The 13,174-nt window shown below is 41.9% G+C and overlaps 2 protein-coding genes across 2 annotated transcripts; one reads left to right on the top strand and one right to left on the bottom strand.

Moving 5' to 3' along the window:
* Nucleotides 1-1,399: 1,399 nt before the first annotated feature.
* On the bottom strand, nt 1,400-6,169 carry oxsm (3-oxoacyl-ACP synthase, mitochondrial). Its single transcript, XM_086281469.1, has 3 exons — nt 6,071-6,169; nt 4,936-5,985; nt 1,400-2,264 (listed from the first exon to the last, which is right to left on the bottom strand). The coding sequence occupies exons 2-3, from the start codon at nt 5,928-5,930 to the stop codon at nt 1,862-1,864; spliced, it is 1,398 nt and encodes a 465-aa protein (XP_086137595.1). The 5' UTR covers nt 5,931-5,985; nt 6,071-6,169; the 3' UTR covers nt 1,400-1,861.
* Nucleotides 6,170-6,315: 146 nt separating this feature from the next.
* On the top strand, nt 6,316-12,991 carry ngly1 (N-glycanase 1). Its single transcript, XM_086281468.1, has 12 exons — nt 6,316-6,510; nt 7,765-7,879; nt 8,016-8,225; nt 8,832-8,994; nt 9,083-9,302; nt 10,114-10,235; nt 10,528-10,673; nt 10,993-11,103; nt 11,183-11,368; nt 11,631-11,816; nt 12,165-12,342; nt 12,427-12,991. The coding sequence occupies exons 1-12, from the start codon at nt 6,410-6,412 to the stop codon at nt 12,600-12,602; spliced, it is 1,914 nt and encodes a 637-aa protein (XP_086137594.1). The 5' UTR covers nt 6,316-6,409; the 3' UTR covers nt 12,603-12,991.
* The last annotated feature ends 183 nt before the right edge of the window (nt 12,992-13,174 follow it).

Here is a 13,174-nt window from a genome sequence, read left to right as displayed (position 1 = left end):
AAAAAGAAGTTTTCTTCCCACGCACAGCGGACACTAATGTTTTTGTCACTTTTTATGGAATCAAACTCAAAGTAAGGTCAGTACTTCCACGCTTTAAACGCTGCACGCTCATACTCTCTCCTGCACTCGATATATGATCCATTGTTGATCTGCACACAGCTGTTGTCACTAACGTCGCACTCGCTTACGTCACTGTCGTGAGACATTCTCGCAAAAAAAATCACGGTTTTAGTAACGCAGTAACGCAGCGTTCCTACGGGAAAGTAACGGTAATCTAATTACCGTTTTTGCAATAGTAATCCCTTACTTTACTCGTTACTTGAAAAAAGTAATGAGATTACAGTAACGCGTTACGCGTTACTGCCCATCTATGCTGATGACTAAATTAAGCTAAATACAACCATGTCACTACAATTAAAATGACACATAGCTTAGCATCTTATAGTTCTGCACAGCGTCCAACATCACTCTGTAGCATTCTGTTAGTTTGTTAGCTAGATTAGCTGTTAGCATACACTAATTCTGTTACCCTATATTCACAGAGATGACATCAACTGTACGCTCCACAGAGGCCCACATTTACACTTCATATCAGAATTATCTGGAAATTAAATTTAAAGTTTCACAGAGCGCTCTACAGCCTGGTAACATGGAAACTTTAAATAAAATGTTAGACTAAAAAACACAACAGCAGGAAGTTTAATAAAAGTGTAATTAGTTATTTTATGTAATAACAGGATAGCCAGGAGTCCACATTATTTTCAACAGCTACATTCACAGTGGACGTTAGCGTCAAGCTAGGTTTCCTCTTGGAGAAATACCCTCCCATTCTTTCATTACAGCTGTGCTGTGTCAGATGTTCTGTTGACCCACTGAGAGAGGCATATATAGTGTGTGTGTGTGTGTGTGTGTGTGTGTGTGTGTGTGTGTGTGTGTGTGTGTGTCTACATACATGCTAATCGCAGGAATCAAGCAGGACTCGCAGTCTTCAGCCCCTGAAGATGGACAAACCCAGCACTTCATGAACAGTGTGATCGTGACCTTTGTGCAGTGTTACAAGTACTCAGATCATCGTCTATAGAGGCTCTGGACTTTTACGTAAATAGGATCAATTCACTCCTTGTATCAACAACAACAACATGTTATGAGACTTATTTCTGACCGTTCCCTTTACCCACGCTGCTACAGCTGAGAAACACCAACCAAGTCCCACTCTAAGCCTCCATCCCGCCACCATCAAAACATTAACAGCAAACTCATTACTCAGTTATGGAGACCATGGGAAGAGTTGTTTAGTGAAGTCATTCAGTCAATTAATGAGTCTACATATTTGTGAGTACTTTGAGGACCATTTTTATGTCTATGCAGTGCAAATAAAAGATTAATACAATGGCTAAAACAATTTTAAGCCTTTGTGTTTTATTACAAGATTTGACACTAGTATTTAAACCCGAGGTACAAACTTAGATGCTGAAATGTTTTCCTGTTTCCAAGCAGCTCACTATGGTGACAACTGATGCTTTTTTAAAATGACATTCATGTGTTGTCTGGACATGATTATGTTAGTATAAATATGGTAAATTGTAGAAATGATTGGGTTTTGCACATTTAAAGAATCCAGAGAGTCGTTAAGTTTGCCAGATATGAACTGAATTGAATCCCTCAAACAGAAATGGAGCTGATGCAGACACACACACACACACGCACATGGACTGAAGGAACAAATTCCAAACGATGTTTTTCCATAAAAATCCAGGGCAGATTGTTGCAAACAGCCAACATCACTACTCTCAGTAAATGTGTCATGCCTGGATGGGATCTGGTCAATGAGGAGAACTTCCCAGTCGCTCCCAGTGTGTCCTCAGATGCTGCCGAGACACAGTGAGGCATTGGTGCCGCCGAAGCCAAATGAATTTGTGAGGGCTACCCGTCGACCCCGAGTCTGCCATTGCTGCGCTGTGCAGGGAACGTAATTCAAGTCGAACTCGGGCTCTGTTCGGTCCAGGTTAAGGGTTGGGGGCAGGACTTTGTGGTAACAGGCCAGAGCGGTGAAAGCTGCCTCCAGAGCCCCAGCAGCCCCGAGCAGATGTCCTGTGGCCCCCTTGGTAGAGGACACAGCCAGGATGCTAGCACTTTGCTGGAAAAGTCTCTTGATGGCTGCATTTTCTGCTGCGTCTCCCAAAGGTGTCGATGTGGCGTGAGCATTTATATATGTGACATCAGCCAGAGAGACATCTGCATCTTTTAAGGCTGCGGACATGCACCTGTGGAGAGGGTACGAAAGAGGAAGTTTAAGGATAACTTGTTTCTTGGTTGTGTTGTTTTTGCTACCCTACAGATTCTTATTGCTCCATTTAAACAAAGACATGAATGTTTACATGTCAGCACAGATTTCAAGTCATTTTTTTCAGGATGTTGTCATATAGACTTCTCTGTAAAAGGAAACACCCAACATACCCATAACAATTGACTGAAACTGTAACCGCTATAAAGAGGACTTGGTTCTCTTTATATTCAAATTGTGAAAGAAGCCTTAGTGTTGCTTTGCCCCCCCGTTGTATCCATATAAGGTGAAATCATGGTATAGGCCAGATTTCTAATGTTCAAGTTATAAAATGTGAGGTCCAAAACTAACAGATGTTGTTATGATGGCTACATCCATGTTTTATACTGTGTGGTTTACACCAGTATCTGCTACAATGAAAGGATTGAGACTTTTAAGAGATAAAAGCATGCCAGCGTATTGACCCTAGTTTGTCACAAATGCTTTATGTGAATACTTCCAGGAAATAAACAGCCTGGACATAATATCACTAAGACAGAGAAGCTGTGCTAAGGGGACAGAATCCCTCAACAACCCCAAACCTCTGATAGAAAACTCAATTAACATACAGAACAGAGAGACCAGTCCAGGCTTGTTGGTGTTTTTAAAGCATCACAGGCATTTTAAGATTTTTTTATAGGAAGACAAGTAAATCTTTACTCATCTTCAACATTTCAACCTGGTAAAACACTCTTACCACCAAGCACAAAGCAACAAGCTTCCTGTATAACTAATTAGGCCAGCAAAATAACATGCTCGCTGGCTCTCACTCAGGCGGTACCCTTCTCCTGCCCCTTCATCCATCCTTTACGATGCTGCTACCAGGTGGATGCAACAAAATGTCAGTAGTCTAAAAAATGGAAAATATAAATTGTAACTAATCTTACACTCGTGTGTTTGTGACTAACATAAAAAAAGCAGCACACACAATTTGAACATGAGAAATAACAGCACATTAGTGTTTGTGCCTTACACATATCAGCATACAACACAGCTGATCAATGATGTTGTAAACCCGAGGTTGTTTCCAGAATAATATTTTCATAATCAACTGAAAAATGATATTTCAAAACTCTTTCTAAAGCACAGGTACTTTAACTTGGTAACGGTAATACAAGGTATGGATACAATTACATAGCAGCCTATATTCATCTCGTTCTCTACCATAGCCTACCTACAATTAGTGGTCCAGTCCAAAGACATGTGTCCATGTAATTTGTGACTCTAACATGGCTGAGATGAGAGTGAGTTAGATAAAGTGTTAAATTGCATAGAATAGAATAGAGTGCTGTATGAATCTAAAATAACATGTCTGTTATCCTGTCTTCTCTCACTCCAACCGGTCGCAGCAGATGGCCCCGCCCATACATGCCAACCCTCACGATTTTTCTGGGAGAATCCCGAATTTCAGTGCCCCTCCCGAAAATCTCCCGGAGCCACCATTCTCCCGAATATCTCCTGATTTTCCACCTGAACAACAAAACTGAAAAACCATATCCCAGAATTCATAGCGCGGCCCAGCCAATTCAAATTTCCAACAATGGCGGCAGCTAATAAGTTTTAATATTACTCTTATTTCTCTTTCTGGGTCACAAAATAAACTTTTAACATATTTTAAGACAAGAATGTAGCTGTGTAAACTTCAAATATCTGAGCCGGCGAGAACAGCCAACTCCCGGCACATCGTTTTCAAACCCCCGCGGTCTTTCGCTACTCAGGTTAAACATGATATATGAGTCACTCAGATAACTTTTATTGTTTGGCTTTTTTCAGTGTTTTATTTGTTCGTGAGTAAATTGGTTTGGCTGAGGTTAAAGTTATTAGATTAGATTAAATACACCGAGAGAGCTCGTGACGTAATTCTGAAGGCTAGACTGTCCAATTTCACAGTCGCTCACTTCCAGCCTACCCGGCCTTCGGAGGACCCGGCCCACTTAGACCACGAAGGACAGGATGCAGCCTCTGAATTTGGACACCACCGCTATAAAGTGCCTTGAGGCGACTGCTGTTGTGATTTGGTGCTATATAAATAAAATTTAATTGTATTTATTTTCGAAAAATGTGGCTTAAACTCTGACATATAGTCTAATGTGCACTCATTTTCTTCCACTTACCCAACCCACATAGGAACAGACAACCATTCACATTCACAGCATGGTGAATTTAGATTTACAAATTGACCTAACCCTATGCATGTCTTTAGACTGTGGGAGTAAGTTGGAGTACCTGGAGAGAACCCGTGGAGACACAGAGAGAACCTGCAAACTCCACACAGAAATGTCCTAGGCAAAACTAGAAACAAGAGTACTAACCACCACATCATCTGCCACCCATCAGTAAGACTACAAACATTACATGGAACTGCATGGTTGATATGTACCTGTTGCATCCCATCCATTTTTTTGGTCCTTCTATCTGGGATCCAGTTTTATAAATTCACAGTTTCATAAACACCACTTATGAAATTTTGGGCATATATTTCTGCATGAAGTAACTATATTTGTTCTTACCCTACTTTACTGATTATCAGTATATTTGAAAAATATATAAATAAAAAAACCAAACAAATAAGAAACAGCATCATCAAGTGAGAAAACTTTGAAATGAGTCACCTGAATGCCCCATCACCATCCACAGTAGGAGCAGTTATGTGAGTAGCGTCCCCTGAGAGCCCATAACCCAGGACCTCTGCGTAAATCCGGGCTCCTCTACTCACTGCATGGTTCAGATCCTCCAGCAGCAGCACAGCTGCGCCTTCTCCCATTACAAAACCTTCTCTTTCTGGATGAAAAGGCCTTGAAGCAAGTGTAGGGTTGTTATTCCATTTGGTCGCGAGGGCACGGGCCCTAGCAAAGCCAGCTAATGAAAGTGGCCCCACACAGGATTCTGTGCCCCCTGCAACCATAGCAACTGCATCCCCGTGAACGATGAACCTGGCTGCATCACCTACGGCATGTGCACCTGTGGTGCAAGCGGTGGACACGGCATGATTGGGACCCTTTAGCTTGTGTTTGATGCTTATGTGTCCAGCAGCCATGTTGACAAGGATGCGTGGCACAAAGAATGGACTCACTTTGTTGTAGCCCTTCTCTTGGAAGAGGGAGGCGGTACGAGCGATTTCGTCCAGCGACACCATGCCCATCCCAACAGCCACCCCTGTGCTGAGCTGCTGCTCTGGGCTTTTGGGACACCAGCCTGCATCCTCCAGGGCCAGCTGAGTAGCTCCAAGGGCCATTACGGTTGCTGATGACATGCTACTGATCTCCTTACGAGAAGCAAATGTTTCCTCTTCAAACTGACCCTCCTTGGTTCCTCTGGGCACCAGAGCTGCCACTCTACAGGGGAGAGTCCTGTACTCTTCTGAGTCCAGGGAAACTACCCCACTCTGACCTTTGATCAGACGGTCCCAGGACAGAGCAGTGCCTGTGCCCAGAGGACAAACTAACCCTATTCCTGTGATAACAACCCTCCTTCTTTGTTGCCGTCCAGAGCTGTGGTGCCTAGACTCCTGATTCGGACAAACACCGGCATTCTTGTGCAGAAGCGTCCTTATGTTCTGTGGTCTCAACCGTAGTTTATTCCAACAAAACAGTGAAAAAACAGACATCCTGCTGTCTGTGTAAGCTTTGACAGCTTCAGGCTTAGTTGGATTGGAGTTTTTACTGTAAATATCAGAGGAAAAAGGAAATATAATTTAGAAAAAAATATATAAATTACGGACTTACATAAACTAATTACAGAACAGACCAGACTAGAGTTAGCGGTTATTTATGATGTCCGTGTCCATGCCTTCCTTGTGTTTGTCTTCAGCTGTATTTAGGTAGTATTAGTAAAGGCCAGATCCATTTAAATGGCCAACAAAAATCAACCAACTCAATACCACAGGAAGAAAACATATAAAAGTGTTTAATTGTGGATAATTATGGCAAAAATATTCAAACACATTTTTTTAAGTCCTTCAGACGAATCAAACATTTATTCAGGCTGTGATGGGGCAGCTTCCTTTAGGACCCTAAAGTAGCTACTTAGCGTTAGCGCATTGAAAACTTACAAGACTTTTCCATTTTTTTTACAAGAAATATCAACATGGCTGTTTCACCAGCGGTCACGACGTTGTGTGAGAATCCAAATGAAGTCTTCTTAGATGTCACAAAGTTGTTACTTACATACGCGGACAACATTATAAGGTAAGGCAACGAAACGCTAGGAAAGCTTACCCAGCTGCAGTCGAGCCTCGGTGTTTTGTACGCTTGTAGCCGTTAATGTAATGCCCTTTAGCTTTTATGTCACTCGCCGAATCCTAGAAAATCAGGGCATAACTATTGAAATGGGTTTAAATGACTTAACAGAAAACAGTTTTTGGTTATGTAAAATACATTTATATATTTACACGTTGATTAAGCGATTTATTGCTACAAGGACAGTAACGCTAAATATGTCAGTGCAGGTGTCAATAAAGGTGAATGCTAGTCTACTCTAAACGACCACAGAAGTATGTGTCATAACCATAGGTGTCTTTGGTTTGCACGTGGGTCGTTTCATCTGAAAATTATGTTTTGGGGGTTTGTTTGTTCGTTTTATTTTTCTGCTTGACCATCTGCTTATGGCTAACCAACCAGAGATATAGTGGCGGTGGACAAGAAAAGGAAGTCAGCTGTAATGATAGATGTAGGGATACCAAGTGATAGCAACGTCAGGAAGAAGGTACACGAGAAACCCGCCCCCACACAAACTCTCTCTTACTGTAAAAGTGAAATCAGGATCTGTAAATTGAGGCGGATCAAAAAATGTCTGAGTATTGGCTTCTCAAAATATGAACTGCCCCGTGTTTGAGCACACTGAAACCAACTTAACACTGCAGAAGACAACGAGCAGCAGTTTCTGAATGGTATATCTATATACCTATTACTATTTTGTTTTTGTTGTACAACACGTCACAACTGTCACTGTATCGTGAAATTTAAATGAATAAAAATAAAACTTTCTAGTTTTTGTGACTATGAATTTCACATTTTCTAATTAGCATTCTTCATGTTTTGTTTTGCGTAATTGTAAAATGCAACCTCGTAGCATTCTGAAATATCTGTAATAGTTTCTGAGATGTTCATGTTCAAACATTGCCTCAGATATCCGGAAAAGTACTTTATATATGAAGCTAACATTTTATAGTGATCAGTGTACATGTGTAAACTTTGAACCATGATTTTTTTGGGGGTAAATTGACAGTTAGTGAAGCAGAGGGCCCACGATAATTTGCAATAGAGTAATCCATATATGTTGTCTGCTTAGCTGTGATGATACTTGTGTAGAAAAACAGTGGATTCAAGGCACATTATATCTGCTGGCAGATACTGGACAACTTAAATGCCAACACTGAAAATGTGCGATTGGTTAGTATCAGTCAGTATTCCTGATGATTACTATTATGTCATCTCTAACAGGTATCCCAATGAAGAGAAATACAGATCAATACGCATTGGGAATCCAACTTTCTCCACAAAGCTGTTGCCTGTCAAAGGTGCTGTAGAATGTCTCTTTGAGATGGGATTTGAGGAGGTAATTTATTCATTTCTACTGTACCAGGTGGCTTCTATTTTAGAAGCAAGCTGGTGTTTTTGCTGTGTAGAACTTGCCTAGAAATCCATTGGACATTTCTCACTTGCTTGACTGTGAGCAAACTACCTCTTGCCAGGCTGAGACTCACTTAGTCTTCCCCAAGTCTGCATCAGTGGAAAAGCTGAAGCTCATCAGGGAATCTATTGCCACAGAAAGGGACCAGAGGCTGCGTGAGGGATGTCCTGTCCAACCAGCTCCTGTGCCTGCTGCAGCTTCAGCAGCAGCGAGCTCTACTGCTGCGGCTAACCTATCGGCAGCATCACCAGCACAGCAGCCACCGTCCGTGGTAAATAAAGACACTCACTGATGAATCAGAAAGTAGAGAAACCCTGATTAAATTTGGTCATGCCAACTCTATCCTCTTTTTACAGAGCATAGAGACCTCCTTGGACAGATTTGTGACAAATAAAGAATATAACACAGAAATTAGCCACTTTGAACATTAGTTTGTAACTGTGTTGTGGATTTTCATCCAAGGATATTGGACAGCTGACCAAACCACCTGGCATTCCAGGGCTGGGACATCTTACAATGATTTAGCTGAAGTCATGTGATACAGTTATTAATTATGGGTAACAAGACTCACTCTATAAGCCAAAAACACAAAGGATCTTCTTTTTGTTACTTTTATTTTGAAAGGATCTTCAGTTTCCTGATCTGTACAGAGGATATTTTCTCTACAACGTGGACAGAGAACTGAAAAAATAAAGCAGTGTGACTTTATATCAGTTATGCTTTCAAGTTATAGGACATCATAGTTTCAGTAGTTAGTGAGGAAATTATTAATAGCACTATTTTAAGCTTCCGCCAAATGCCTGTACAACGCCTGAACAACATTCACTTCCTTGAATGACACATTGGAGACCTGTCTGTTTATTTGCCTCTGTGTCAGGAGAGCAGCATGAGCTTCTTTGTGACTCTTCAAACAAACTTCCAACATGTGCTGCTTTATGAAAACCCTGAGCTGCAGCAGAAAGCCCGGAGTTTGATCCCTCACCAGGAGCTGTACTCTGCTGCTCAACAGAAGCTGAAGGAGGCTAATGAGTCTGACCCAAGTAAGAAAATTTCACCCACAGAAAACTTGGATATGTAACGTGTGTGTGTGTGTGTGGTGAAGTTTTTGACTTGCTGTCCTGTTTTCAGAATGTAAAATTGGAATAGAAGACTTCTTGGTGCTGGAATTGCTCAGGTGGTTCAAAAATGACTTCTTCACCTGGGTGGACCGTTTGCCCTGCCACCTCTGTGGAGGACAGACTCAGAACGCTCCCTCCCTCAGTCCTAGCACCGATGACCTCCACTGGGGAGCCCAGCGAGTGGAAAACCACTATTGTCAGAGCTGCCAGGTTTCCACCAGATTCCCCAGGTGAGTGTAGGTTATACGTTTGCATTTGGTTGCAAAACAAGTACGGCGAGTTAGGCAGGGATATGTTGCTTTCCACTGCTCGCTGAACAATTTTCTATGTAGAGAACAAAACGAAGACATCAGCAGAATGTAGCATATGAAGGTATGTTGTTAACAAAGATATGGACAGCGAAACATAAAACAACAAAAAACAAAACATGTTTTAACTAAAAACTGTTAAGAGAAGCAGAATTCTGTTTCACATTGTTCTTGGATCACAAAAAGTTTACAAAATGCAAGAAAAAGAAAAGAAATATTCAGATGTTCACTGTAGAAATCAAAGACCTACAGAGGCAGAAAATAACTCTAAAACCTAAAAACAACAAATGTTGGAATGTGTGTAGAAAGAAATACTGAAAATTAATAAACACAAATTTCAGAGAATATGGGATATATTAAACAGCATTATTAAAAATAGTTGTGAACAGCACAAGGAGTTCAATATCTTACTGATAACTACATCATAAAGGATGATGGTGCTGACGTAGTTTTAACAGTTAGTTTGTAAACGCTGGATCAAATCTGTCCTGAGCTCCTGCCATCTGAAGACTGGGATCAAAGCCAGATAGAAACACGTGTAAATACAGTAAAGCCACTGATTGTAGTGATAGAGATACAACTGTAAAGAGCGTCACAGAAGGATCCCAGAATCTGTAACATTCACATCAGTGAAGTTCATAACAAAATGAGGTGTGTGTGTGTGTGTGTGTGTGTGTGTGTGTGTGTGTGGCTGGCATATTTTGGATGCCTCGTCTGTTCTTGTTAACACCAGGTATAACAGTCCTGAGAAGCTGCTGGAAACCAGGAGAGGGCGCTGTGGGGAATGGGCCAACTGTTTCACCCTGTGCTGCAGGGCTGTTGGCCTTGAGGCCAGGTACATCTGGGACAGCACAGGTATATACGTCATTGGACACCTTTTCTGCTTCTCTGCTCAAAGAGGAAAGATGTCAGTTTACTCTGCTCTGTCGTGCTCTTACATTTCTCAGCGTCACTGGATCATACAGACTGTTTAACTTGAGTTTGTATCATTTTAAGTAACATAAAAGATGAGCTTCAGTGTATATGTTGACAGGACAGGCTCATACCTGCTTGTACATTAAGAAAACGTTATCACATCTCCTAAGATTCCTGCGTGATGTGCTGGTGCACACGTGTGTAAATGAGTCGTGTTCCCTGTGTGTTTCAGACCATGTGTGGACAGAGATTTACTCTGTCTCTCAGCGCCGCTGGCTACACTGTGATCCATGTGAGAATATCTGTGATAAGCCTCTTCTGTATGAGGTCGGTTGGGGGAAAAAATTGGCCTATGTTCTGGGCTTCTCCAAGGACCAGGTACAAGAAATGGACACATGCTAGTACTGTTGTAACTTGTACTACTATTGTATTATTATTTAATACGAATGCTGTTATCTGCACTGTACTTTCTCACTTTGTGTTGAGGTATAGATGTTTCTGTGTTTAGATATCGACTCCCCCTCAAAGTCAAAGTTGAGTTAAGTGTATATATGAGATTATATTGCTGTCTTTGACACGGCCTCTTTCATGTTTATATCTTTGGGGGGGGGGATAGCCCTCACTAGCTTAAGAACAGCTCAGATAATTACAGCTGGTTGTTTGAACAGTTGTGGGTGTGTGTGGATTTGTGCTGTAGGTGGTTGATGTGACATGGAGGTATTCCTGCAATCATCCAGAGGTTGTGTTGAGAAGGACCAGGGTTCAGGAGGCCTGGCTGCTGCACACCATTAATAGGCTCTCTGCAGTGGTAAGACTAACTCACTTAACAGACTAATTACTGTGGTGTCTCTGGTGTAAAGCACTCACCTGCTGCTCTGTCATTAAAGCGGCAGCAGTTCCTGAGTCCAGAGAGGAAGAAAGAACTGACAGAGAGGCTGCTTGTCGAGTTGGTGGAGTTCATCTCTCCGAAGAAACCTAAAGCAGGAGAGCTAGGCGGGCGCAACTCTGGCTCTCTGGCCTGGAGAACAGCTCGGGGAGAGACCAGAGCGAGCAATGAAGAAACCTCCACAGAGGTACGGTACAACAAAATATGGCCTCTGGCATCGGTTTGAGCAGACATTTAAACAGGCTTCTTGTTATCAGCAATATACTAAATATCCTTTTGATTCTGCTGTAGCTATGGCATCAACATGTACAGAAAATGACACAACAATGCAATAAACACACAGCTTTCTCAGTAACACATTTTGATGATGCGGCCTCTCTTCAGTTGTTGAGTAGATTCACCGTTTGGAAGTGTACATTTTACTGAAAAAGCATGCGTTTTCTTTCCAGGCTGTAGGTTTTGTGTTCACTCCGACTGACAAAGAGAAGAGTGACAGGATGCTCCATATACGCTACAGCGCCTCCAAAGACCAGTACTGCCGAGTGTCCAATGGCTCTGAACTGATCCAGAGCTGGTCTCAGTGCGCGTGGAGCACGGAGTCAATTTTCAGAAAGGTGGAACATGATTGGCAGATGGTATGTTTGTTTTTGTTTTATAGCAGTGTCGTTATCTTTTACCTTTATTCTCTGTATATGTATAATTGTCAAGCACTAAGTGAACAAATGCTGGTCTCCTGTTCTAGATGGACAGTGCCAAACCTCTGTTAGAGCTCATTCTACTGAGTTTGTTTTAAACAGCATAGAAAAATACAATTATTTTTTCTGAGCAGCAGTTTAAAACTAAAATACGATTATCAGGTTAGAAAATGTTTAATAACAGTAGGTGTGGAAATGTCTCTTAATGCAAAATAGAGAAAATTCATTGAGTGAACGTGGCAAGAAAATCTGGATTTCCACGGAGTGGATGTGATTGCATTTCTTTAGGTGTACCTGGCTCGGACAGAAGGCTCTCCTGCAGGAGGAATCAGCTGGAAGTTTGACTTTGCTCCAGCAGGAATGAAGATAAAGTCTGTCTCTATCATGGCCAGTAGCCAGACCTACCACTCTGGGAAAGCCTGCTGGCATTTGCGCTCGGGCCCGTTTACTGCAGAGTTCTCCGGAGGTATCTGCATTTACATATATTCAACATCCTGTTTTGTGTTGCCATGAAACCACCTGACTTCCTCCCCCACCTTTGAACTCTTAGATGGCAGTGCGCAGTCCTTTTCCAGTCTGTGTGGCTCTTCAGAGTTCATCGTTGCAGCAGAAGTCAGCGGGGGCACGGGGGAAACGGCATGGCAGCATTCTCAGCTGTTCAGACAGAGCTTGAAGGAGACGGAGGAGTCTACGTTTGAAGTCATCGTTCATCTTCAAGATGCTTAACACTTAAAAATACTTGATCACTCTGACATGCAGAGCTGTTTGGGTTGTAGTTTCAGTGCAATATAGAATTCCTCAGGATGATTGGACATGCATGGCCTAATGATGGACTCATTAAGATATGACTTTCATTCCTGTCACACAATTTAATCTCTTACTTTGACTGAAGGCCATTTAACATGAGACTTGCACAGTTTTAACCATAAAGCCATATAGTTTTGCAATGTTTCCCTCCACTGTAAATGTGTTTGCAATTTGTAGTGCGTGGAGACGTTTCACACTCTGTTCTGTTAGGGTCCGAGTACTGCAGGTCTGTTGTTACTAATAAACTGTTTGATGTTAAATCTGCAAATTAAAAATGGGCTGTTTACCTACAATATTCAGTTATGTGTCAGGTAGTACATTTAATAATGCTGTGTTGCTCTCGTGGTAAGATTTGAATTAACGAAAACACGTGAGGGCGCGTGGTAACCCTGGAGTAAAGGTAAAACAACGTATTCGTAGCACTAATAATATTACGCTGCCTGCTGTGACGAAGCTCGAACGGACTTTTACCGCCATCTTGTGTTGAAAAA

This window comes from Aulonocara sp. 'chitande type north' Nkhata Bay, linkage group LG22 (genome assembly GCF_057382095.1).
Source record: "Aulonocara sp. 'chitande type north' Nkhata Bay isolate Kocher_YH1m ecotype deep benthic linkage group LG22, A_spYH_male_GT1.1, whole genome shotgun sequence".
Lineage (NCBI taxonomy): Eukaryota > Metazoa > Chordata > Actinopteri > Cichliformes > Cichlidae > Aulonocara > Aulonocara sp. 'chitande type north' Nkhata Bay.
This window is presented reverse-complemented; position numbering and strand designations above follow the sequence as displayed.

Coding starts and splice junctions, on each gene's coding strand:
- oxsm (XM_086281469.1), bottom strand. CDS start 5,930: ATGTCTGTTTTTTCACTGTTTTGTTGGAATAAACTACGGTTGAGACCA. Junction 2,265..4,935: donor GATGGTGATGGGGCATTCAG/GTGACTCATTTC, acceptor CCCTCTCCACAG/GTGCATGTCCGCAGCCTTAA.
- ngly1 (XM_086281468.1), top strand. CDS start 6,410: ATGGCTGTTTCACCAGCGGTCACGACGTTGTGTGAGAATCCAAATGAA. Junction 11,104..11,182: donor TTAATAGGCTCTCTGCAGTG/GTAAGACTAACT, acceptor CTGTCATTAAAG/CGGCAGCAGTTCCTGAGTCC. Junction 11,817..12,164: donor TGGAACATGATTGGCAGATG/GTATGTTTGTTT, acceptor GCATTTCTTTAG/GTGTACCTGGCTCGGACAGA.